This window comes from Oryctolagus cuniculus, chromosome 6 (assembly GCF_051225735.1).
Source record: "Oryctolagus cuniculus isolate XC-2025 breed Fujian yellow rabbit chromosome 6, ASM5122573v1, whole genome shotgun sequence".
Classification (NCBI taxonomy): domain Eukaryota; kingdom Metazoa; phylum Chordata; class Mammalia; order Lagomorpha; family Leporidae; genus Oryctolagus; species Oryctolagus cuniculus.
The window spans coordinates 58,342,616-58,369,556 of record NC_142872.1 but is presented as its reverse complement, the minus strand read 5'-3'; the positions used below and the strand labels follow the sequence as shown (position 1 = coordinate 58,369,556).

Here is a 26,941-nt window from a genome sequence, read left to right as displayed (position 1 = left end):
CGGTGTGGCCGAAGGCCAGCAGGCCCCAGGCCATCAGTGTGCTGCCTCTGCAGGGTAGTGGCCGAGGGCCAGGCTTCCCACCGGCTGCCTGAATTGGAATCCCCGGTTTTCTTCATCAGGAGAATCTTCAAATCCACGTCCCAGGGCTGCAGGCGAGATTTCGGGGTGAGTCTGTCATGCGCCAGGGGCAGCCAGGACGCAGTGAATCTGAGTGCCTGTCATGGTTCTCTCTCCTTCGGGGACTCAGCCTCTAGGAAGTGAGCTTCCCCCCAGGGTCCCTGCTGGGCTCTTGTTCTGAACCCCAGGTGGGCATGCACTTGACACCTGCCAAGGCTGCTCTGGCATGCTGCACTCTGTGCAGGCTGGGGGGGGGGGACCGGCCCCTGCCCTCTCACTGCTGCCTCACCAAGCTCCTTGCCTGCCGTGGGCCCCTCCCGAAAGCACGGAGGTTCTCGCCAGCAGAACCCCCATTTCTGATGCCGTGACAAGATCCCAGGGCTGCACCATGCATCCACGGGCCTCGGATCTCTTTTCCTAACTCTTTTGTACTCGGCTGGGGTCGTTTTTAGGGTGACCAGGCTTGGGTGGGTTTGTCAACTCTTTCTAGAGGGGAGAAAGGGGGTCTGAAATCTCTACTATTCAGACCACACGAGGGGGGTTCTGGGAGAATTTCCTTAGCATGCCTGTACCCCAGGGACCAGCGTCATGGAGAAGATTCTGTTGGGGGGTGGGTGGCAGAAGGTGAGGAAGTTTGACGTTGGGCTGGGCCAGCCCCGGGCCTGCTTGCCTTGCAGGGAGCTTCCTGTTCAGTTCCGGACTTACAGGATTCAGCTGACGGAATCAGGGAACCAGGCTCTCTTGGACCACTTTTATTGTCAGTAAGAAACAGCAACACCCCCGAGATGATCCATTCGAGAAGAGTAGCGAGTTGTGTGAGAAAATGTCAAGTACAAAACTGTTAACCAAAAATAAAATAAAAAAAAGACTATGGAGAGGCTTTTCTTGTAAGTGCTAGGACTTAGGGGGATAAAAAAGGAAATAAAAACACAGCTCCTTATAACCTAAGAACCTGGTCTTGAAACCTGGCCGAGACACCGGGGATGGCACCCTTGGGGGCAGCTGTCCCTGTGGGACCTCGAGGCCGAAGGGCTTCCCACCCACCACCAGTGTCACAGCACCAGGTCATGCCAACTTGGCGGCCACTTGAGTTCTGGAGCCCGGCTGGCCCCTATGTCTGCTCTAAGTGAGGACACGGATGGTGACAGTCTCCCTGCTCTGTGTGGCTTCAGTGTCCCACGCTCTCCCTGCCCCTCTTCTCCGGGCTCCCCCGGCACAGCTGTGGTCAGCAGCATCTCACATGTCGGTGGGCAGGAAGTCCGGGACCTGCTTGCCTTCTTCAGCCGATTTGCTGGCCAGCTTGAGGGAGAAGAGAATGAACAGACGCATCACCACGCTGGCACCGTCATGAGCACCATTGTGGGGCTTCCCAGGCCTGTCACAGGGGCCTCTACACTGGGCTGCCTTGACCTTGGGTTTGGCCAGAAAATCATTAGGGGGGTGGGTCTGAACACAGGCTTTGCACAGGGCAGGGCACTAACCTAACTCCGTGAGCCTTAGAAAATTCTTGCCATCACTCTGTGAGATCAAATGGGATACTGTTTGGGAAGCACTGAGCACGGAGTCTGATTCACTGCATGATTTTTATAGCAGCACAGCTCTGATTTACTATTACCTTGAGGGCCACAGTGACATGAAGCCTTTCGGATCTTCAGCAAAGACACGTACGTCACAAGGAGATGGGACATGGAGACAGTGCGTGGACACTAACTTTTAATTTGTAGGATTTTGTAATAGAAGTTGAATAGAACAATGCTTCCAAGGAGGAGCAAAGAAAGGCATTTTTAGTTTCCTGAGACAGCTGACTCTTGGGGCTCAGGCAGGAGAACCAAGGGCAGTGCAGGCCAGGGCCAGCCACCTGCTGGTTCTGAGGTTTCAGGGGTTCCACATGTCCTCCCAGCTGGGGACAATCCTGGCTAGAGGGGCCTCAGTACATTCTGGACATTTATGGACAATGTCCCTGTCCTTAAGCCTCCCTGGTAATGCTTCCCTGGGAATGATCATGTATGCACACACATGTACAGCCAAGCATATGGTGCACACACATGCACAATACAGTGTACACTGTGCACACACTTGCACACAGTGTATAAAGTGCATGCACATGGAACATGCAGAGTACAAAATGCACTTGCACACACACACAGTGCACACACACACAGTGTACACTATGCACTTGCACACGCAAACAATGCACACATGCACACAGTGTACACTATGCACTTGCACACGCACACATAATGCACACATGCACACAGTGCACACCCGCACTCACGTCCTCATTTTCTGTTCTCTTCCTTTTTTCCTCCCCACATCCTCCCTCCCTTCCTCCCGTCTAGGTCCTCACCATTGTCTTGAAGAATTGATTGACTTTCTTCCGTTTGAGCGTCTTCTTGTCACCATCTGAGAGATGCAGGAAGGTCTGGCTGAGGCGCGGTGATGTGTTGGCTTCATCCACCCCCTGCACTCCTGCCACTGACAGCGTGAGGCCTGGGAGGAGAAGGGAGAGCAGGACGTGAGTGGGCAGGGAAGAGGCAGTGCCCACGGGACGCGGAGTGACTAGGGGGAGGTGGATGGGAGGCGGGCAGGGGGCAGAGCCACCCTCTGCATCACATATCGTGCGTGCCAAGCAGAGGTGCCAGGCCTGTTTGCTGCCGTGCCAGGGGGAGTTGAAGCTGTCCTCTGGGGTGAGGCTTGCCAAACCCCACCGACAGCGGCTCTGCCTCCTGGCGTGTGGTCCAAGCCCTGTCCCAGAGCACCTGGGCTGGAAACACCAGGGCTGAGGCGGGGGAGGCTCCCTTGCCACTCAGGCCCTGACTCCCTGGGGGCTCCAAGGGAGGGGGAGACGATGTGAGCTCACTCTTCCTATACCACCCCAGACCTACAACCTGCTGTTCTCACTTCCCCCAAGGCAGTGGACATGATCCTGCATCACCAGGGGCAGGGGCGGGGCTTGCCTCCTGCTCACAGCCCCAGCCTGGAGCCAAAGAGACCTGAAAACCCAGCGACCTCTTGTTGGTAAAACAGCAGAAAGGGGTTGGGGCTGTGGCCGAGTGGGTAAAGCCGCTGCTTGCAATACCAGCATCCCATATGAGTGTTGGGTTCGAGTCCCAGCTGCTCTACTTCCTACCTGACTACCTGCTAATGGCCTGGAAAAAGCAGCAGAAGATGGTCCAGCCCAGCCCTGGCTGTTGCGGCCATCTGGGGAGTGAACCACTGGATGAAGGTTCTCTCTCTCTCTCTCTGCCCTGCCTCTGTCTTTGTAATTTTCACTTTCAAATAAGTAAGATAAATATTTAAACAAAGCAAAACAAAAAACAGCAGCACGAGTGCAGAGGTCCATGGTCACGAGACCATCAGTGAGGAGGACACAGCTTGTGCTCACTCAGACGCTATAGCCGAGGCTGCACGGAGGAGCTGCCTGCGAGGCACCGCTCGGCAGTGCTTAGGGGCCAGCTTCTGCACCAGCTGGTGACAAGCAGGAGCCTGACATCCCCGGCGCCTCCGTTTCCCCATCCACACAATGGGCAAATGACACTATCTACTCCATAGGAGTGGGCTGCTGCACGAGTGGAATAACGAAGGGGTGGCAGTCAGGGCAGGGCCTGACCCCGGCCAGCACTCGGCTGCGACAGCTGTAGCTGCAGTGAGCGAGCTGCCCACTTCCGCGGGGGCAGCACCAGCTCTGTCTTGTTCTCGTCTGCCTGGCTCTTGGCACTGGGCGCCTGGGTGGAGCAGTGGACCCTGAGAACTGGCTGTATACTGGGTGGGGGGTTGTGTTCCCAGGGGTGTGGGGCCCCTGTTAGGACTCCAGGTCCCCCTGTGCACCGGGAACCTCGTCACTGGTCCAGGAGTGTGCAGGGAGGGAAATGGGCAACATCTCCACACCAGACCCTCCGCAGCTGAAGCCAGGGCAGCAATTTCTGTTCATCCCAGAACTCTTCCAAGTCTGCAAAGGAGCCACTGGCCTTCAGGGCATACCAAGGACAGACTTCTGGCCTGGGGCAGGCCTGGCTAACTGAGGCTGGTGCAGGGCCATGGCTGCACCAGGCGTGTGTAGATGTGAGAGAGATGGAAGGCGGGGCTTGTGAGCAGAGCCCGGGGTGCCCAGGATGTCCAGCCCACTCTGCTCCATGGCATGGTCCCCACCCATTCTCCACCTGCCAGGCCAGTGGCCTGCACTCCCCCATGCTGGTGGGGGCAGGTACATACCTGGGATGGTGGGCATGGACTGGCTGGCAAAGCTCATCTGCGAGAGGATGGACGCCCTGAGCGGGACAGCTGCGTGCTCCGAGAGGTTGGTGTCACTCATGAACTCGTGCTTCCTGGAAAGCTGGAGGAATGCACACACACACACACACACACACAACCATGGAGACTTAGCAAGAGGCAGACACAGGCCCTGAAAGGTCGGGAACAAAGGTTTGGCATGGGTTCTATAGACCCAGCTCCAAGTTCATCTAGCTATTCCTTGCCAGCTAGTCATGTATGGTTGCACAGGTTGCATAGTATACAATGCTAGGCAGTGGTGGTAGAGGCATTAATTTAGACTATTGTGTGAATGGTGCTTCTTAGAACCACAAAATATGGAAAACATTTCTACCCTTTTCCCCCTAGAAACTTCCCCCTGGGAAGTCTGTGGAAGTTCTTTCTTCCCCAGAAGCACCTGAGCGGGTCCATGCCAGGACAGTTACTCCCGCTCCCCCTTCCCAGCTCCCAGAACACTCCCTACACAACTCTCTACCCCAGGGAAAAGCTGAGATTGAAGCCAGGGCTGTCTGACCCGAAGCCTCATTATTTAAGTGGTTATTGGTGGACAAGACGGAAGCTCTCACAGCCGGGGAGGTGGGCTTTGCATGTCTGCACCCCTCCCTGGGCTCCCGGTGCACAGCAGGGGCTCAGCAGAGCCGCCCATGTCAGTGGCTGGAACGGCCCTGGCGGGTGGCACTGGGGCACAGCAGGTTACGCTGATGCCTGTGACTCCCGTGTTCCATATCACAGCGCAGTGGAAGATGGCCCGAGTACTTGGTCCCCTGACACCCATGGGGGAGACCCAGATGGAGTTCAGGACTCCTGGCTTTGGCCTGGCCTAGCCCGGGCTGTCGTGGCCATTTGGGGAGTGAACCAGCAGATGGAAGATCTCCCTCTCTCTGTTTCTCCCTCTCTTTGATGCTCTCTCAACTAGATAAGTAAATAAACCTGAAAAAACTAACAAACAGAAGAATCATCCTGTGTGTGGGGACAGAGGGCGGAGGTAGGGACACGTGGCCCACTCCTGGGCGGGCTGCCCTCCTGTTCCATGGGTGTCAGGCTGCTTGTCCCCAGCCTGGCACAGCCCTGTGTGCTGGTGGAAGGACACACAGGCTCTGGAGCCCCTCAGCCTGGGTTCCAATCCCAGCGCTGAGATGTCCCGGGCGCGCCAACTGCACGGGCACGAGCACAGGCCGCACCTTCCCCATTCTCTGGATGCTGCCTCCGCAAGTCCCGCTGCCCGGAGGAAGCGAGGCTCCCAGGCCCCTGCGCCTGGCCGGGTCGGGGAGGCCACCTGCTCACCCGCTTCAGTTCCGACTCGGCCGCGGCCTTCTCGTCGGCGAACACCACGCTGCTCCTCTTTGACCTCTTCCTGGAGCGCCGCAGCTTGACCTCCGGCAGCGTGCTTCCCGGCGAGATGGGCTCCTCCGGCTCCGCTCTGGGGGTCCTGGGTGCTGCCAGTTCCAGGTCAAAGCTGCAGGGCAAGAGGCACGGCCGTGGGAACCGCCTTGCAGGGACCCGGGGGGCCGGGGGGCACCTGCACGCCGACTGAGCTGTCACAGCAGGGTCGGGGACAGATCAGTTTACCCGGTGGCAAATTCAGAGTGCCACCTGCTTAATCTCAAGCCTTCGAAACACAGAGTGAAAGGAGAGTGACGTATAAACAAAAAAGACTGGCATTGAGATAAAATTGGTTGAAACTATGGATCTGGGTTCAAATCCAGGCACCGTCACTTTTAAGCTGCATGAGTTTGGATAAATTACTCAAATTTTCCAAGCCATCATTTCCTTTTAGAGTCAACAGGGATTTTTATGTAGCCACCTCGGAAATGGCCGTGTGATGAGGCTTGAGGAACCATCAGCGCGTGGTTGGCAAGTGATGGGGGCTGGGTTATTCGTGGGGTCTGTAATTGGAGCAGTGGAGTTGGGCAGGGTACAGCTGCAGGACCCCAGCAGAGGCGTGGGCGGGTGCACAGGAGCTCTGAGATGGGACAGCCCAGCCTGGTGGGAGGAGCTGGCCCCGTCAGAGGTGATAAGATTCCAGACAAATGCAAGCTTGGTGAGGAGCTCCGGCTGGCAGGCGGAGGTCACCGCCTGAGCCTGAGGCCAGCAGGTGAGTCCTGCCCGGTCCTGCTCGCCTGAGCCCGGGACGGTAATGGTGCTGGTTCAGTGAGGCCCCTGATGGGGGCAAGGAGCAAGTGGGAGGGAGGTTGCTGGGGAGGAAAGAGGAGGCGGGGTTGTTCAGGGGTTGGGCTGGGGAGGCAAGGAGAGCAGGCGGCTGCCTGTGGGACAGAGGCTGACCTCTCGGAGGTGGCCTTGCTGGGGGTGCTGCAGTCGGAATTCATGGAAGCCAGAGAGATGATGGACATCTGCCTGTAGGAGCGCAGCATGGACCTGGGGCGGCCCACGCGCCTGTCGTCGAAGTCGGGCTGTGGGTGGGAGAACAGCACGGTTAGCAATGGAGCCGGGGTCCTACAGCCTCAGCTGCCCTGCTGCCTCGCTCTGCACCTGGGTAGGATGGCGTGGTGAGGCCGAGCAGGGCACCTGCACAAAAGCTTTGCCCCGGCTCAGGCCAGCGGCTTGATGCCGAATAAAGGACCTGCCTGGTCTGTGTCCTTGGTTCCTGGGAGGTCATCTCCAAGGCCTTGGGATGTTGCATGGAGTAGCAGTGACATCTTTCTGACTTTGTGCTAATGAGGTGGCTTGGGATGCGGACTGGCCATGCCAGAAAGACCAACTGTGTCATTATAGGGCTGGGGCTTGAAGCCACACCGTATCAGCTCAACCAACAGTGTGGGGGTGGGAGCTGGAGACTGACACAGTCACGCGGCCAGTGATCCAATCACAAATGAGTGATGAAAGCCCAATGAAAGCTCTGGGTGCTAAGGCTGGGGTGGCCTTCCCTGACGGTTCTCATCCATCAGTGTGTCACAGGAGGATGTGCCCTTGGGACATAGCAGCCTGTGTCTGGGATGCCTCCAGGCCTCACCACATACGTGTCTTCATCAGGTTGGTCTTAATTTGTATTCTACAGGGAAATCACATGTGCTTTCCTGAGTTCTGTGAGGCACTCAAGTGAATTATCAAACCTGAGAGGGGAGAATTTGTAACCAGTTGGGCAGCAGTGTGGGTGGCTTGGGAGCCCTGGAACTTGGGGTGGTGTCTGGTTAGGGGAGCCTTTGGAGGACTGTGCTCTAACCTGTGAAATCTGACCAGAGTCCAGGTAGGCAGCATTGGAATTGCATTACAGGGGTTTTATGAAGGGAATGTTAAAAGAGGAAACTTGGGTCATAGAAAAAGCCCTTGAACCAAAAGACAGGAGACCTGAGTTCAGTTCTAGATTCTTCCAGAATTCAGTTTTCCCACCTGTAAGGTGAGAAGGTTAGGACAGATGGTGTAAGGGACTGTGCAGCTGTAACTTTTTAGGATTCCACTCTGGGGGGAAGAAGATAAAGACATCTTTAGTGGCCAAGGGCAGTGGCTTTGGAGCCAGAGCCGGGTACACATCCTGACCTCACTCACCTGCTGTGCAGCCTTTGCTAAGTTACTTGACATCTCCAAACCTCTGAAAAAATATGAGGGTTAAAAAAACCACTCTTACCCTGCAGATCTGTTAAGTAGATGTCAAGTGCTTAGATCAACTCTGGCATATAGCAGGTGCCTCCTAAATGTAGTTTATATTACTGAGTCGCTAGTGTTTACACAGTCCTGATTTATGACTGGTGACTCCTGAGAGAACAAGTTTACAGGAAGGTCTCCATGGATCAGCTCCAACAAAGCTGGACACCTGGCCCTCCTCTTCGGAGACGGGTGCCTTGGCTGGGTCCCCTCTTGCTCCATCCCCCTTGTTCTCTGCCACTCCCTGCTCCACCTCACCCCCTTGCAGCCCCAGGACCACCGTACCATCTCTCTGACACCATACTCCTTCTCCACCTTCACTTTCAGGTTTTTGAAGCATTCCTCCATCCGGTCGTGGAAGGGCCGCAGGTTTTCAGACACCCTTTTCTCATGGATCTTAATCCCAGCTCCCAGGAAGGGGATCTAGAAAGAGAAAAGGTAAATGACGAGCCAAAGTCTGACCATGACCCAGCCCATCAAGGTGGCTGATGTCAAGTCTGCCTGTGCAGAGCCCCAGGGTCTGCAGAGACCTGCACGCAGGGCCCCGGCCGTGAGAGATGGGAAGTTGCAACCTTGGGGAAGGGCTGGGTCCTCCCACCCCATCAGATCCCCCATGCCAGGGGAACACCCCTTCCTTGTAGAATTTACTGAGTGCAGTGATGGAGTGATGGAGTGCAGGACCACAGGACAGGAACTTCCTTTGCTCTGAGTCTGAGCTTGGCCTAACACATTCTGGGAAATGCAAAGTGGAAGAAGGAATGTTGGAAGCCGGGAGACAGAAGGGAAGAGTTAAGAGGAAAAGGAGGAGTGGCTCCAGCCTCATCTTACAACACGGAGGTCCAATTAACGTTCCTATGGCTGTTGAAGAAAGCCATGAGTGTGTTAATATCACAAAGTTAACCAGAAAAATAGTTTTTAGAAAGTGATGTGAAAAGCTTGGGAAGCCGAGGGAGCAGGGGAGGACTGATGTGAGGTAGCTGAAGTCTTCTTTATCCAGCAAGGAGGTCAATGGCTACCGTCTACACGGCAGGTATGCCAAGGGAGAAGGTCAGTCGTGTGGCCTCAGGGAAGCATAACGCTGGAAGCAAAGGAATCAAGCGTGGATTATTTTGGGAAAACAGGTAACACTTCCATAATGGAGACGTAGATGTTTCTACCTTTCTCTGGGGGTCTCCCTGGAACAACAGGTGAAGAGAAAGTAAAATCTTGTGTGAAATTTAGAAATTTAGAGATACCTGTGATCCTGACTCACTGATGGAAGTTGGGTCGAAAATGGAAACTGGCCTTTCAGAGCTAAGGAGGGACATGGTGATAGAAGAGTCTGTCCTGCCTCTGGGAAGCCAGAGGGGCTCAGGGGCTGGAGGCACCAGGTACCAGGAGAAGGACAGGGAGAGTTGAGGGGCTGAGCGCAGAGGGGTGGGTTCAATTTCTGTAGCGGAAGCAGTTCGAGCACCGGGTGCCTATGTTTTCCCATTTCCCTGGGAAAGTTTATCCTCTAGCATGATTAGAATAAGCTGCTCTGGGCCCAGAGACCAGGCACAATAGAAGTGAAGATGAGGAGCCAGTCGGGAAACAGCGGACTGCAGGGAAAAACTGCGTGGTGATAGTGAGAGCCGCACTTTCTGATCCCTAAACATGTGGCAGCACTGCACCCGCAATGTCTTCCTGTGGGACAATGGGAGGATTGGCCTCTGGGGAAAGTGAATGGTCTCGTGTCAAGACAGATGCTGTGGGCCATTCAGCTACTGCAGGGCCGTGCCAGTCAGCTGTCAGGGCCCTGCCCCAAGTGCACAGATTTCCACTTCGCCTCACCCTTAGCTGAGAAGACTACCAAGGATCAGCAGACATTGGAGGAAAGTGTCCACTCTGAGAGAAAAGACAAGAAGGAAGAGGAAGGAAAGAACAAAGGAATGAATGAGAAAGCTTGCTAGCAACAGAGAATCTACTGAGTCAAACCAAATATTATTTTTTAAAAATTTTAATTAATATATAAAAAAGAGCTCCTCCATCCATGAGAAAAAGTTAAAGATTTTGCCTAAAGTAAGGGATGATAATGGATGAGGGGTGTTACTACATATAAAAAGCAGTGAGATATAGTTAAAGTTGTAAACAGAGACCAACTTATAGCTTTAGTTTTACATACTAGAAAAGACAGAAAATTGATTAAACATCCCTCTCAAGTTATTCATAAAATCAAGTCCAAAGACATTTAAAGCAAATGAAATCCAAAGAAAGCAAAAGGAAGAAATAAGAAAGAGTAGGCATGAATGAAAAAGAAGACACATTCACAACAGACACCAACAAGGCCAATGGTTGAGTCTTTTAAAAGATACAAAACATGGGCTGTATTAATAATTATCAACATCAGGGTTGGAAAAAAAAGTATCATTATGGGAAATACAAACATTACAAAAGCTCATAAGAGGGTATTATAAAAAAGTTTATGTTAATAAATTTAATACCTAGATATAAGGGACAAATTGCTAGAAAAACACAATTTACTGAAAAAGCATAAAAGAAACAGAAAATCTGAATCCTCTTAAAGCAATCGGGTACATATTTTAAAACATTCCTGGCTCATATGGCTGCACTGATAAGTTCTAGCAAACTTTTAGGGGCTAAATAAATACGAACTATATACAAACTTTTCCAAAACTTGCAATCTTCAGCTTACTTTTTAAGGCTAGGCTAACTCTGTTATAAACTTTGAACAGCAGAGAGCTGGCCTGGAAGAGGGGCAACAGGGACAGAATCCAGCACCCCGACCGGGACTAGAACCCGGTGTGCCGGCGCCACAGGCGGAGGTTTAGCCTATTGAGCCACAGCGCTGGCCGACAATGACCTAGTATTTGTTTCACATGAGGAGTCCTAAAAAAAACTCACGGAAAATGTGTACTGTGAAAACGCTATGCATGTATGTAAACATTTTTGCACCAAAATAAGCATGTTTTAATTCCATTTGCTTGTGAACTTTTTGAAGTACCCTCACACAAGCTTGGTTACTATTTTAAAATCAACTGATATGATTTATCATGTTAACAGAATAAAGAGAAAAATAATATAACCATCTGACTAGATATAGAAAAAGCACCTGATAAAACTAAAACCCCTCAGATGATGAACTAGGAAACCAGGCATGGAACGGAAGATCTCTAAAAGATCACATTCTGTGAAATACTGATTTCCCTGATGCTGGGTTCTCTTCTATTCATCAGTGCAAACAAGGTGAGGAAAACAACTAAACGGTGTAAGATTGGAAAATAAGTCCGATTTTATATAAAATCATGTTATCTGCTAATATACAAAGAACATTTAAAAGAATATTTTCATTTATTAAGTGTACTGGAGTGCCTGGGCTCAAGACCCAACTACCCTGCTTCCAATCCAGCTTCCTTCTAATGTGTACCCTGGGTAGCAGCAGATATGATGGTTTAAGTAGTCCCCACCCACTGGGAGACCTGGATGGAGTTCTGGGCTCCTGGCTTCAATCTGGCCCAGCCCTGGCTGTTATAAGCATTTGGGTAGTGAATTAGCAAATGAGAGATATCTCTCTACCTATCTCTCTGTATTTCTCTATTTGCCCTTCAAATAAAAGGAAAATAAATGTTACAATTAAAGGAAAAAAAAGTAAGCAGACAAGCCACGTACCATGAAAGATTTGTGCTACACATGTATTTGACAAAGGATTTATATCTAGAATATGTAAACACCTATAAGTCAATAATACAAGGGTAATTTAACATAAGATTTGAATAAGTATTTCACAAAAGCATTAGCCAATTAGCCAATATGAAAAGTGCTAACACCATTGCTCATGAAGGAAATGCGAATTACAACTAGACTGAGATCCTACCAGAAGGACTAAAATTAGAAGCAGTCACATATCAAGTATTAGTGAGAATGTGGAGCATTCCAGACTCTGTGAAGCTGCTGGCTGGTGCAGAAATGGGTTCAGTGACTTCGGAAAACTATTCCTTGCATTCAGTAAGGCTACGTGTGTGAGGGCCGGCAGTCCCACTACTGGACACACAAGTACGCTGAGCAAACAACAGGGACACAAATGCTTATAGCAACTCTACTCATGACACATGAACGCTAAAAACAACCCAAATGTCCACAAGCAGGAGAATGAACAAATACACGGGTATATTATTGGTATATTGTATATCTGTCCAACAGATGACACTTAGAAACGAGGAAGTCAAACTTCTGATACATACAACAACTTAGATCAATGTCAAAGGCGTCATGTTGAGCAAAAGAAGCCAGACTCACGATAGCACATACTGCATGATGCAATTTATAAGAATGTCTAGAACAGGCAAAACTACCCTGTGGTGATTGAAGCTTGGCAGTATCTACCAAAGCTCAATATTCTCATACGACAAAGCAATCCTATGCCTAACTGTATCCCAAGACTGTGCCTATGTATACCAGAAAGACATGCACAAGGATGTTCAGAACAGCCCCCAACCTGCAATCAGCCCAATCCTCCATCAGCAGAAAAATAAATGCATATATTCTGATATAGTTATACAATCTAGGTATATGGACTACATAAAGCTATGAAGAGAGAGACAGAGACAGAGTTCCCACCTGCTGGTTTAGTCCCCAGACGCCAGCATTGGTTAGGGATGGGCAAGGTCCCCATTAACAGGAGCTGGAGTCATGAGCAGGAGTTCAGATTGAACCAGGGTACTTCTTCCTGGGACCTAGGCATCCCGACTGCTAGGATAAATGTGCACTCCCAGTGAGCTGAGTACCTTCCATGTGTACATCTCTGTATGCCATATTGCACAGCAAAATGTTTAAGAGAATGTGTTATAGATATCTTTCCTTTGCAAGGGGAAAAAAATTAAGAAGCTACTAATCTTGGAATCTGTGAGATCGTGCACACAAAATGTATCTGGAAGTTTCAGCATGTGTGGGATCGTCAGAAGTATAGGACATTCCTGTCCGTAACCTCAGGTTCCCATGTTTTGAGAAAATCCAAAGTGTGTCTGGATGTGCAATACCAAGATGGAATCTAGAATTAAACTTCAAGCAGCAGGGAGCAGGCCCACTGTCATCCCCCGCCGTATCTCTGTTGCCTGGCACCAAGCACGGTAAGCACAGGTTCTAAGAACGAGTGGCACGGAATGCGTGAGGAGCAGCCAATTTGTAGTATACAATAATGTCAAGATGTTCGGGTGGGTGTTTGGTGCAGTAGGTAAGCTGCCACTTGGGACACTCGCACAGCCTATGTCTGAGCGCCTGGATTGCTGTCATTCCAGCTTCTTGCTAAGGTGCACCCTGGGAGGCAGCAGGTGATGGCCATGTACTTGGGTCCCTGACACCCATTTGGGAGACCCAGATTGAGCTCCAGACTCCTGACTTCAGCCTGGCCCAGCCCCAGGTCTTGGGGAGCACTTTGGGAGTGAATCGGCAGATGAAGGATGTTTCTCTCTCTCTCTGTCTCTCTGTCTCTCTCTTTTCCTCCCTCCCTCCTTCTCCCTCTCCCTCTTCCTCTCTTCCATTCTTTCAAATATAGACAAATAAAAATGTAAAAAATATTATGTGAAAAGGCTGCCTCCAATGTGAGCAGGGTGGTATTTTTTGAGCACGGGCTCCCAGAGTTAGTGTGCCTGTGCTCTGGATGGGAGAGACATGGGCCACGGTGGTCTGCTTTGGGGGTTAAAATGGGTCTCTTGAGCACAATGGCCTCAGGACCCAGGGTGCCGCTAAAGAGAAGATGGCCACTAGGGGGTGCTGTCTAGAGGCACCTAGCTAACGACTCAGAAGCAGTAAGATCTGGTAAGGTGTTTTTAAAGGCTCCCTTCTTTGCTTGTAGTGCCCCTGGAATCACTTACAAGATTCTGAATTTTCTTAGAAAACTTTGCACAATGAGGCTGAAGTCCATTTTTTTGAGTGCAGTGCTGTTCCCTGATGGGAAGAGGTACCCAATGGAGAGGCCTAGGGCAGCAACATGGGTTGAGGGTGACCCCCAAAAGCTAAGTGAATTTGTGTGACCTGTGGCACCCTGCAGATACCTGCGGATGGGAACCAAGCAAAGCCGGGTTTCGCTGCTTCCCATCCTGGGGGTGGTGAGAGAGCAGCCAGCATCGTGATTTGAATATTAAAGGGCGCGGTGACCCCAGAAGCCTAGGGACCTTGTGGATTACAAGGTAAAGAGGGAGAGAGAATTCCAGACACGTGAAATGCATTCAGGAAAGTGCGTCTGTGCGGCGCTGAGTGTTTCATTTTTAAAGCCCCACTTTGCATAAATTGGCAGAGGCAGAGCAGGACCTGAATTAGGAATCCTTATTTTAAGAAAAGAGGCTGCACCCAATGCTTCTCATTCCCTGATTTCCCCAGAGTAACAAAAACTCCCTTCCACAAAGGCTGGCTTTTCTTTGCACAGTGACTGGCAAGAAGGGAGGGAGGGAGGGAGGGAGACAGGCAGCTGCAAGTGACTGCTTCTGCCCTGTGCTTGCTGCTGCCTCCTCTCCAGCTCTGTCCTCTGGGGTCCATCTCTGGGGTCTTCGGTGCGGGTGGTCTGCAGAGAGCCCCAAGCAGGCAGGTGTCTGAGGAGGGGGCCGCGCAGGCCTGCAGGGAGGGCCTGCTTCTTTACGAGCTTCCCTGAGCCATATCTAGCAGGCTGTGTTCTGCAGGGAGAGGGAGAACTAGAGGACTAGAGGATGGGGGAGGAAGAGGAAGAGAAGTCCTGAGAGCAGTGAGCTGCGGGGTGGGGGGAGGGGCAATAAAGGAATGGAAGCAAAGAGCTGGGGGGGGGGGGCAGAGACCGAGGCAAGGAAAGGAGGAAATTGTGCAAGGGAACAAGGGGGCTCCTGGGAGAGGAGGCAGGCGCAGGTGTCACTGGGCCTGGATCTGGAGTGCTGAGCAGCAGCCTGCGGGAGACCAGACCCTCTGACCAAGAACTAAGCAGACAAAGGCCTCCATTACCTTCCCCACGAGATATCCATCTGAGCCTTATCAGCAACAAACTGGGTCAGCCAGAGGAGGCGGAGGGGGTGGGGCGGGGCCCATGTCTGCTGTGACTCGACTGGTGTGTGCTGGTAGGGGGTGGGGGAGGTGGTGGTGGGTGGGTGTGTGGGGGGGAGGGGTGCCTGGTTTTCATCTCAGTCCCACTGTGCAAAACCATTTCCTGAGTTCAACATCAATCGGATGAAGCGTTCTTAGCGATACCCAGCACAGCACTGCTGCCAGGCACCTGTGCAACTCCCAAGGCGAGGTGCCCCAAATCTTTGTTGCAAGATAAGCCTGTGCAGGTGTGACAGTCAGAAGAGGGGTGGAAAGAGGGGGGCAGGGGAAGGGCCTGTGCGATCAGGGATCAGGCCACGGCAGGCAGCCAGAGGCCAGGAACCAGGGAAGGGAGAAGGGCCGGACGCTTCGCCCATGGCCCCGCCCTGCCTTACCTGCCATGCAATGAGGTCCTTGAGGTGGCTCAGCTTGTCCTGGTCCTCGGGGTGGTCCCTGGTGTACTCCTCCGTGAAGAAGGCCTGGGGAGCACAGACAGGAGTGGGCTGTTTCCTGTTGCTTTGGTGTGGATCCCACAACCCATCTCTCGAGCACTGGGAGAAGATCTGGTTTGAGAGGGGCAGGGATGAGGCCACGGGTGTTCAGCTGGGGCACTGTCTGGGGCCTGTGGGGACCGACACTGTGTCCTCCTCCTGGGCGCTCAGCTCAGCACCCACTGGGAGGGGCTGCAGACTCCAGGGAAGTGGTCCTCAACGTGAGGCTCCCCCAGGCCAGCCCCACCTAGGGACTTATTAGAGAGGCAAATTCTCTGACCCCCAACCCAGGCCTGCTCAATCAGAAGCTTCGGGAAAGGAGGGGTGGGGCCTGGGTGTGAAGAAGCCTGCAGGGGATTCAGGTGCACCTTCAGGGGTGAGGACATTGTTCTGAGGCAGTGAACTTAGTAAGGGCCTGCACCTGGGGGACCAGGTGGTCCAGCTCACCTCCACCTCCCCTCACTGCCAGTGACCCTGACAGCTCCCCAGCTCCTGCCAGGGCTCAGGTCCTTACTGTGTACACATACGGACAGACCTATCATGTCAGTCCTCAAGGTGGGCCAGGGGTTACCAATGAATGCTGTGGGGTATCTGAGGATGGCTGGAAGGAAGGATTGTGTGTCTGGAAATACTCTCCATGAGCCACACGCCTGGGCTCTGTTTGTAGCACTACATGCATGAATGGCATAGGAGATAACAAGGCATTCATTGATGCTGAAAACAAGTAAGGATTTTGTATCCGACGTCAACACCAGGGAAAGTGCTACCTCCCTATTCGGGAAATTGGTATTTGTTTTTTCTCCAGCTGATACTGTGACATATATAACTGATAGCTTTTCACTTTTTGCCATGGACACCAGGAAGCTCAAACATGAAATCTGTGTCTCAGATGAGTGGGGCTTTCTGAAGGGACATATGATTTGCATATCTAGCTTCTCACCCCTCCCCTGAACCCCCAGGAATGGATCCAGTCTGTCTGTAATTTCACAGATTCTGGGGTTTGTGTCTTCCCACGGTATGTGTCATTTCCACCCATGGGATATGTACTTTGATGCATGGTTCCTGTACTGTGTGGTCTGTCTCACCATCATCCCAGGACCTTTCTTTAATAAAGCTGCCTGGATCTGCCCAGGGGGTCCTCTTAGGACCCCGCCCCTTCCTGCCCCTGCCCTGGGAGTGACATCACGGGTGGGACGGAGATGGCAGCCCAGCTTACACATGAGACTGTCAAAGCTGGGAGCCGCAGAAGGCCCAACCAAGCTGCATGTCCCTGTAGGTGGCACAGGCAGCCACAGTAGGGTCCATGGCACGCAGCTGCAGCTGCCTCACACCGGGGCCCGGAGAGCAGGACCCCTCACCTTCTCATACTTGGCAAAGCCTCCCATGACCGCAGGGTCCACAATGCCGTTGAGGAGCATGGAGAGCGGGTTGATGGGGAGGCTCTCGTCGCTCTGGTACTGGTTTATCATCATCAGGATCTTCTCGTTGGCCGTGGACATGGTTTCGATGGCGTTCTCCAGGGGACTGATCGTGGTCTGTTGGGAACAACACCCCCCAGAGGAGAGGGTCTCAGCAGGTCTCTTTACAGACTCATATGATTATTGCTATGGATTTAACTTGGGGTGGGAACGCCGCTGCAGGGATGCTCCCCGTGGGGCTGTCGCGGGGTCTGGTCGTAATGAGTGCGCTCTTGCGGGCTGCGTGCTGTCTGGAGACAGATGAGAGGTTTCTCTAGGGAGGCCGAGGCAGGAAGTGCCAGGCACTTGCTGGGGTGTCAGAGGCTGGGGGTGCTTTGGAAGGAGATGTCTCCCCTCCCTGCCAGGGCGAGACACACTCCGTGTCAACCCATCAGGCGTCGGTTGAGTAGTTACTAGGTGGGAGCTATTGGCCAGAAAGAACAGGGCAGCCTTGGATGTCATCGCTCAGCCTGGCACACGGCAGGACCCGAGACCGGCTGTTGGACCCAGGGCTCCCTGTCTCCAAGACGCCTCCATTGCGTTGGGAGAAGATATGCACCTTTTAGAAAGAGCATACACAGAGCACCATCAAATGCCAGCTGGCAAAACAGTGCAGTTCACGACAGCATGCAATCTGGAGATAAAAACCAAACTAGGGTCACAAACGCTTTCTGTTCAAGGGCCAGGTAGTAAATATCTCAGACTTATGGGCCAGATGGTCTGTGTTGCGGCTCCGCTCCTCGGTTATTGCAGGGCAAAACAGCCATCAGCAATAAGTAAATGGATGAGTCCAGTTATGCCAACGAAACTATTTACCAGAGGAGGTGCCAGGTGAAATTTGGCCTACAGGCCATCCATAGTTTGCTGACCCTTGAACTAAACAAATTAAAACAATGCGATTCTTAGCTCTGCAGTGACCTATGGCAAGTTTCCTAACCTTTCTGGGGAAATGGCAATCAGAAAACCCACTGGAGAGAGATATTAATGGAGGTAGATATTAATGGGCCTAGGTGTTAGGATAGAGCATAGCATTGTTCTAACAGGAGGAGACTCACTGGCAGGATGGGGTTGGGGCTGGAGGGAGAATCCTGATCTGAGGAAACTTCATAGAGGAAGGGACCCTAAGTTTTATCATGTCTTTACAATGCCTACTTCATCGCTAGGCACTGATTGAGAAAACGCGATGCCTGACGCATGCTGAGTTCTTTAGAAAAGTGTCACCTGCCGGTTCTTGCAACCGCTGAGCACACTCAAGGAGCAGAACCCGCCTTTCTACCTACATCCTCAGTTCTCTTTTTAACTCGCTTCCTTAGGGCCCCATGAAGTCCCAGCCTCCTCTGCCCCCCTTCCCCACGTTCCTTCACTCACTTTTCAAGATGGCTGCTGTCTGCAGTGACAAGTTCCTGGGGCAGACCCACCCCACCCCTGTCGTCGTCACTCTCTTGCTGGCACACATGACACATGGGAGTGCATGCGCACACACACACACGCACACACATAGTGTGAACTGGAAGGGAACGTTCTTAGGCCTGGCAGGGGCTGTGGTCCACAGCCTAACAAGCTGGAACCATCGGCCTAGGACCGGTCAGGTGGACACATGCCCCCGCCGGGAGCCTTCCATGGTGGTGAGGTATAGCCAGTTCTAAGGCAAATCCAGCGCTCCCGCTTGGACTGAGCCCAGCACACACCTGGATTTCAACAGCAGCCTGCCACACTGGAGAGATTCCGGCTTTAAGCAAGTCATTAAAAACGGAAAGACCTATTGATTGGCTTTCCTCCTTGGTTTTGAAACTATTTTTGGATTTGCTGATCTCTATCCTCATTATAGCCACCGGGAACAGAGAAGGAAAATAACCTTGGTTGCCCACCTACAGGCATGTGTAGACCAAATATAGACCTCTCAGAGCACAGTTCTGGGGGTTATGTATTTGGTGGGAGGCCTGGATGTCAGGAGGCAGTAACAGAAATAAAAGCCATGGCCGTGATCATGGAGGCAGCCACATTTATTGCTTGCTCCCTGTGTGCCAGCCCAGGCTGGGCACATCACACACACGCTTGCATTTAATTCCCCTAATGCCAGCTTAAGTCACTTTGCCAGAGGGCAGATGGTGAGGGAGATGGAGGGAGAACTGGGCAGTCCTGTGTCCAAAGACGGGCTCCTCCCCGCAGTGTGGCTCACTGTCTGTTAGCAAACTTGCCTCCAACTAGCTGTTGGGACCTTGTCAAGCTCTCTCGTCTCTGCTCTGTCTCCTAGGCTGAGCCTCACCTTCTTCACCGGCAACACAGGGTAAGAGCCCGACAAACTTGGTATGAAAGAAAAATTAATTATTAGGGAAAAGCACTATGGGACAAATGTGGACGTGTCTGGGTGTGTGCACGGCGATGCAAGGGCGAGGAAGCGACCACAGCCCCAGGCACTAGGCAGGGGTTTCACATTTCTCATGGTCGCCTTCCGATGTCCACACAGGAGCCCAGGAGCTGCACAGGACGGGCGTCATTATTACCTCTGACTTCTGCTGCTGTTTGCTTTTGTGGGTCAAGTCTCAGCTACAGGCCTCTGTTCCCCACGCGCAAAACTGAGCAGCTGGTGGAGAACCAGGAAGACTCAGGGATGAGAACCCGGCAGGGCCCAGGCCACGCAGGCCTGCCGAGGCCTGCCACTTAGCCAGCACATGACTCTACGTTTTCAAAAATTCAACTCATAGCAGGAGGGCAATACTACTGCACTGGTCGTCGGCATCATCATTCTATTTTTCCCAAGGTCTAGGGTGGGGCGGGGTGGGGGGGTTGCTGAGCTATTGGGTTCACTGGGAATGAAGGGGGCACTGAGGGCTGGAGTGGGGGTGGTTTCAGGGCTTGACAATGTTGGTCAGCCCATGTCCCTCCTCTGCTCACAGCTTTGTCTCTTCCATGGGAAAGCCCAGGTTCCTATTGGGATCTATAAGGTCCCATATGATCTGGTATCAGACTACTATCGCATGCCACTCACTTGTCCTCTCCAGGGGACAAGCACGGTCTGGCCCCAGGGCCCTTGCACTTACTGCTCCTTTTGCTGGGATGCCCCTTTTTTCAATATCTTTATGGAGCACCTTCTCACCTGCTCCAGGCTTTTGCTCAAAAGCCATTTTAGCAAGGACAGTTTCTTTGACCCTCCTATTTAGAACAGCTACCCCTCCTCTGTCCCCTTTCTGTTGTATCTTTCCTCCATAATGGCACCACCTTCCAACACATGATAGACTTTGATTTTTTTAGTTTGTTTTCCCAGCTAGAATGTAAGCTCTCTTGCAGAATCTTCAGGTCTCAGAACAGTGTCTGACGTGTTAGGTACTCGTGAAATATTTTTGAACAAATAAACGAATAGAACATTCTGATATGCCCCCATTCATTCTATCTCCTCCCCACCTGGCTAGCCCTTCTCCCACGTCTTGGGAAAGTCTGGCTTTGTGTGGCTTTCCTTCTCTGAGTCTCAGTTTATCCTACTATAAAGTGGGTTCATACTGGGGTTCTGCAGAGGTGCCCCAAGGGTCTGCAGTGATGGGAAGAGTGTGAGGGGGTGACTGAGTGGATGGAGTGCTAGGCCCTCTGCCAACCACTCCCAAAACAGAAACTCCCCTTCCATCAGCTTTATTACCAGATTCTATGGAAAGTTCCATTTGTGGGGTGGGGTGGGATATGATCTGATGCTTTAAAAAAACGAAAGCAGCTACTGCAGACGTTGCACTGAAATTCTGGGACTCCTTCCCACCGTAGTTTCTGACAAAACGCATCCCCTTTTGAAAGTCAGAGGCTGGCACAGCTCTTGAGGTGGGCCGTGCCTGCCCACCAGAGGAGGAGAGGGGTCTGCCACGAGTGCCCCCAGACCCACCTGGGACATGTGGACCACCTCGAACCAGCGCAGGATCCCTGGCAGCTTGTACGCGGTCACGAAGGAGGTTCTCTCAATCCACATTGACTGCAGGTGGCGAGGGCAGGAAAGCAACACGGTCAGGAAACCCGGCTGCCGGAGCAGACAGGCCTCCAACCAAGACCCAGAAACACACTGGTGCATCGCCCTTGAGAATTCCTTCCCATCACGAAGATAAGCCCTCCATGGCCTTGGGCCAAGTTAACTGTTGACCTCACTTTATTAAGTTTTATCTGAGTTTTTAGGCAATATTGAGCATGACCGTTTGTGCTTTCTAGGGGGGAGGTCTACAGCATTCATCAGATTCCCAAAGGGGAACTGACTCCAAAATACTAAGAACCACAGCTGGAGGCCAAGAGCTGAGGGTCTTGGAATCCCTTCCTCATTGCAGCCGTGGCCCTTGGGTGCAGAAGATGAGCCTCAGTAGGAAATCATGCACCAGACGGCGGTGACTGAGTCACCATGGTTTCTTCGTGGTGTTTCCTCTAATGCTTGAGGGTGTCCCCTTTCAGCAACATCCCTCCTTAGCTCCCTAGAATGCCAGAATGTCTTGTGACTGGAAGGGTGCCTCTGACACAAGGCACGCTTGAAAGGGGAAAGGCTCAAGGAGAAAACCAACCCCACAGAAGAGACAGGGGAATGGTGTCACCTGATCTTGGGAAATTAGTTTTATTTTCTTTGAACTTGGATCAAGACCCTCCCATTTTTTAAAAATATTCATTTATTTGAGAGAGAAAGAGAGAGAGAAATATATCAACCACTGTCTCATTGCCCAAATGTCCAAAATAGCCAGGGCTGAGCCAGGTCAAAGGTGCCCACCACTCAATCCACATCTCCCATGTACGTGGCAGGGACTCAACTACTCGAGGCCCCAACGCTGCCTCCCATGGGTCTATTAACAGGAAGCTGAAATTGGGAGTGGAGCTGGGACTTTAATCCAGGCACTCCCATATGGGATGCACACACCCACACTGGAGTCTTTACTGCTAGGGACACCCTGTCCCTCCCTTTCTGAAGTTGGTGGATGCATGCCCCGGCAGTCAAAGCTGGCCCAGGAGAATGCCCAGGGGGAGGGTGATACTCACAGCAAACTCGTTCTCGGGGTCTACGGTCCCCCTGCGCACGGGCCGGGAATAGTGGAACCTTTGCACGTAGTTTGATTTGTAAAAGCTGAAAGACAGGCAGAGTGAGACTCTGGGAGCCATGCTCAGCTGCTGACCCCTAAGCTGACCCTGCACTGTCCAGGGAGGCTCATTACAGTAAACTTCAGATCTGGCCGGGGCCTGGAGGTAGTATTTAAAATCAGCACCTGTGTTCTGAGCCTCCTAAAATTGAGACTTACATAAACTGTATATAACTAGGAGCTTTAGAAGGTGGGCTGGTCCTAGGCCCTCATGAGAATATAGCCACCCTGGGGAATCTAGGTAGCTGGAATTGTAGTACTAATACACACAGCATGGACTGGGCTGTCAATTCCTGCTGCCTGAGCCTAACATCCCAGTATTTCTAAGCCTAAGACCTCCAAGGGTTTCTTTGGGTATCCAGCCATCCCCCAAATCACTGTTCCTGAACCTCTGGGGAGGGTACCTTGCTCTCTAGTTGTGCTTCACCCATGGGTGTCTGACAGAGACTGGGAGGAGGCTGAGGTCCAACTGAAGTTACACCTGCTCAGCCACGGCACTGGTGTGAGGCTGCCCACCTAGATGGGATGATTTATTCTAAGACACAAGAGGTGCTCTGTTGGGTACCTGGACTTGGGGCCGGGGAGTGAGCAGGACAGCTGGGAGGGGTGCAGCCTATGCATTACAGACTCCCCACTTCATGGCCTCATCAATGACCTTGCAGTCTGATGCTAAGTAGACTGACACCTGGTTTCACGCTGATTCCTCTAATGTCCCTTCATCACAGTCTGAACACATCCATTGTCCATGTACAACTTTGACCGATGCTGGAAAGACACCACTTTGGGAGCATGTGCTCACCATAGGCAGGGCTCCCTTGCTCCCCACCCTGCCTGTCACTACCTTTCCAGCCTGGATGCCGGCTGTGGCTTCTTTGGGGTCATTCTGGGATCAACCCGGGTGACAAGCTCTCTGCATTCAATTCGGTGAATCTAATTGATGTTTACTAAAGATTCGCTGAGTTGCAAGCCCATATTGTCCCTCCCATCCATCTGTGACTTCAGCCTTGTCAGGGGCAGTGCCCTGCTAATTGAGAGTGATTCTTCTCCCGAGAGGAAAAATGGAAACAGGCTAAGACAGAGAAAGAACTAGACAGGCACCAGCACCTGCCACCAGCTTAGCATGACAATCTCTTGGGGATATTCTTTCCCATTCCTGCCCCCAGCAGGTTGCCAGTCTTACTTTATAATCTGGTCAGGCACTGGCTTATTCTTGAATCTGGGGTGTTCATCCAAGACAGGCTGGACAGTGAAGCACTGGATGTCTGGAATCCCTGGAGTTAAGGACTTACAAACTGTCTGTGGGTCACAAGGGTAGTTCCAAGTGTAGCAGGTGCCACTTCCCACACCAGCCATTCCGGGGCCATGTTTTTGTTGAATGACATGAAATTGCTAGGTCCTAATGACCAGTTAGCAGTCACCTCCTTCCTTATTGGAGCTATTTGTTTCCTTGCAGCCTTATCCCAGGGCTCTGTTCCTGATAACCAAGTTAGTTAGTGGAATTTCATCATTGTTACCGTTGCTATATTATCACTATGAATTATACCATCTAATGAATTCACAGTTGTCAATCGTTTGCAGAGCAAATCTTCTCACAGTCTCATTTAATCTCTCCAATTACAGTGAATGGCACTGTTAACCTAAACAGTCCCTGGGGAGGTCAGAGAAGCCAGGCAGCATGCTGAAGGTCACCAGCTTCTAAGAATATAGCAGGGTTCTGAATGTAGGTCTCTTAACCCTCAGCTCAGAATTCTTTCATGCTTGACTTGCTACTCAAAGGTGGCCAGCAATATCAGCTCCATCTGAAAACATGTAGAAATGGCAAATCTCACTCCCTACTTGTGACCTCTGGAGTCAGCATCTGTACTTTAAAAGACCTTTGGGTGACTTCTACATGTGCTGAAGTTTCAGAAGCACTGCTTTGGAACATGCAAATAGATGCTATTTTGTACTGCAACTATAAAGCTTGTAAGCAATTGCCTGCAGCAGGATGGTAAGAAGCCCTGTCCAGGCTCAGTGGAAAAAGTCTCATGATCAATTAGTGATGCCTGCCATGGGCACCAGACGCTGGAGAGGCAGTATGTGGGCCAGATCTTTGTCATGCCTATTCTAGACCTGTCTCTATTCGTTTTAAACTGGAAAGGTGGCAAACCAATGAACAAAGTCAGTCATCCCTAGTCCCATCCCTGAACTCTGCTTCCTTTTCCCTACTTGCCATTTTTTTCTGTATTCAGCTCTCTTCTTTAGATATCCAAGTTCTCCCTCACCCTATTTTACACAGTGAGCCCTACTACTTCAAAGTCTTTTCCTGGGCCTGACATGTCTCACAACTAAGGATTCTAGAACTTCTCTTGCTAACTATGGCCCTGCCCTTTATTTTCATTACCTTTCATTATTCCTCTTGCATGGAACATTCTTCGTCATTAGCCCTTCAGGAAGATGTAAATTGCCATAGCCAAAGACAATTAAACTTACCCCCCCATCAAGAGTGATGTTCCTTCCTGTGGCTCTTGCAGCATTTGTCTATACTTCTCAATAATAGCTACTCCTCCTTCCTGTCTTATCCCTCCTTCCTGTCTCTCCCAACCTCTAAATTATGAGCTTTCTGATGGCACAGATGCCTTCACACAAAAGAAATGGCTGTGATGCCTTCACACAAAAGAAAAGGCCAAAACTTAATTCCAGATGAAATGTGTTTGTCTCTGTCTGATAAACTTAACTCTATGTTAATAGGCTGCGGATCTGTTTTACCGCTGAAGAGTATTACATGTTACGTGGAATCAGCAAGGGTGATGCTTAACCCAAATGCTAAATCTCAGTGGAAGTATTTGTGCAATCCTCAGCCTTCTTTCTCAGCCACACAGCCAACAGCTTGTTCTTGGGGAGAAATCACTCTGGATTAAGTCTAGGGCAGGAATTGCCTTTGGTTAAATGCGGACGACCACTCAATTTTGTATCACCCAAGCTAAGAATAGTTGTTATTTTTCTAAATGGCTACCAAAAAAGAGTATTTTATGACATGTGCAAACATTATAAATTCAAGTTTCAGTGTCCATAAATAAAGCTTTATTGGAATCTAGCCATGTTCATCTATTTATGTGCTATCAGTGGCTGCTCTCCCAATACAACGTCAGAGTTGAGTAGTTTTGACATAGAGCACATAGTCCTCAAAGACTGAAATATTTCCTGTGTGGTCGTGTACAGAAACGTTTGCCAACTCTCACTTTAGAGAAGGTTCTAGGTTATGTCTACTGTTCTTAGCCACCAGTCTTGGTCCATAGGGAGCCTGTGCCATGAGTGCTCTGTGCCATGTGCTGACTCTACTCGTGGAACTTGGCAACAATGGACCTTTTACAGAGGCCTTTGCTTTTTGATGTCTTTCCCCACATGGATTCCCAAGGGAGAAGATATGGGATATGTCACTGTCCCAACTCATCTGTCAACTTTTTAACAAGTGAAGGCAATAGGACAGAGTATAAAGCATCAAGATTTTGGCACAAAGCAGACCTGAGTTCCAATCCTAGTTTCATCACTTCCTAGCCTGTGATCTTGCACAAGCTGCTACAATTCTTTGAGCCTCTGTTTTCTTATTAGCAAAAAGGAAAGAGCAACACTACTTAACTCGTTGACTTATTATGAGGATACAATGAAACAATGCAGATAAAACACTCAGTATATCATAAGCCATTTAGAGTATTCTTTTCATTGGTTTAAAAAAATGATGGTATGATAATAGGCTTTCAGAAAGACAGATTTGTTGGGGGTTCAAATACCAACTCCACCACTAATTAGTTTTGTAAACTTAGAAAAACTGTCGTACCTGTCTGCTCAGATATTCCTTCTCTGTGAAATTGGGAAAATTAATGCTCACCAAACAAGATTTAATGGGGTTTAAAGAAATAATGCTTATATAGCTCTCAGTCCCATGAAGAGGATATTGTGCAAATGTCAGACTTCCTTCTTTCCTTCTCCACCTGGTTCCTGGAACCGAGTCAGCACCAGGACCCGAAATAAGGTGATACAGTGACACATGCTCTCTGTCTCCACTCCAAGGTGGAAGGCTGCATTTCACCAGGATGTCCACTCAGAGAAGTGTGAGTATTAACCCTGTGTCTTGTATGTAACCATACTCACTTGTGTAACCAGCCAGGCTACAACCCGTTGCGTGTCCCCTGCAAATAATCATGGTGAACAGGCAAGAAGGACAGGAGAGCATAATGAAAAGGTCACAGATGAATATTTATCACCCGAGGGGGAAATATTTGGATTAAGGTTCAGCAGGCTTCATGGAACAGCCGTGCAACCTGTCAACCCATTTTAAAGGCTGTAACTTAATCTATGCTAACAGGTGCAATGCAGGGAGCCAGGCTGGGGAGCCATGCCCTCTGGCTCAGTGGTCAGCCTTTCCTTGTGCTTAGATGCTCTCTGCCACCATCAGTCCCTCCTCCTGCCCAGATACGCTCTTAGCCTTGTGGATGCCACGCTTTGCTACCTCAGTGCCCATTTATAAGGTTCAGGGAAAATGGAAATAAAGAGTGTTTATTTTGATGCCCCAAAATTTGAAATCCATGCACAGTTTTTGATAATATGCATTTTCCAGGTCTTTTTGAAGACCTCTAGTATGCATGGATGTCAATATATTTTTGCACCAAAACAGATTTACTTGTTGTTCCATTTCACAGGAACTTTTAGAAGGGTTCGCATTTCTCATCCTACCCAACCTCATCAGCACCATCTCCTGCCACCTCTACCTTACCCTGTTCTCTAAGGCTGGCTCCTCCCTGCCTTCTCCCTTCCTTCTCCTCTCTATTTGTTTATCTCTGGATTTTTTTCTTTTTCTTTTGGTTTCTTATTCTACTAAGCAACAAATATTTACTGAGCATAGCTTTGTGCCAAACTGCAG

General features: G+C 50.9%; 1 protein-coding gene across 2 annotated transcripts in view; it reads right to left on the bottom strand.

The window, feature by feature from the left end:
• Nucleotides 1-854: 854 nt before the first annotated feature.
• The window catches only part of DOCK2 (dedicator of cytokinesis 2), a 430,360-nt gene continuing 404,273 nt past the window's right edge, over nt 855-26,941 (bottom strand). For both annotated transcript variants that reach the window (XM_017341248.4, XM_089335064.1), the window contains 11 exons: nt 23,222-23,303; nt 21,944-22,028; nt 20,820-20,906; nt 16,856-17,032; nt 15,402-15,485; nt 8,272-8,409; nt 6,670-6,797; nt 5,671-5,842; nt 4,330-4,450; nt 2,465-2,607; nt 855-1,416 (listed from right to left, as the gene is read on the bottom strand). In XM_017341248.4, the coding sequence (XP_017196737.2) occupies nt 1,354-1,416; nt 2,465-2,607; nt 4,330-4,450; nt 5,671-5,842; nt 6,670-6,797; nt 8,272-8,409; nt 15,402-15,485; nt 16,856-17,032; nt 20,820-20,906; nt 21,944-22,028; nt 23,222-23,303 (1,280 nt within the window). In that variant the 3' untranslated portion in view covers nt 855-1,353. The remainder of the gene's footprint in view (nt 1,417-2,464; nt 2,608-4,329; nt 4,451-5,670; nt 5,843-6,669; nt 6,798-8,271; nt 8,410-15,401; nt 15,486-16,855; nt 17,033-20,819; nt 20,907-21,943; nt 22,029-23,221; nt 23,304-26,941) is intronic.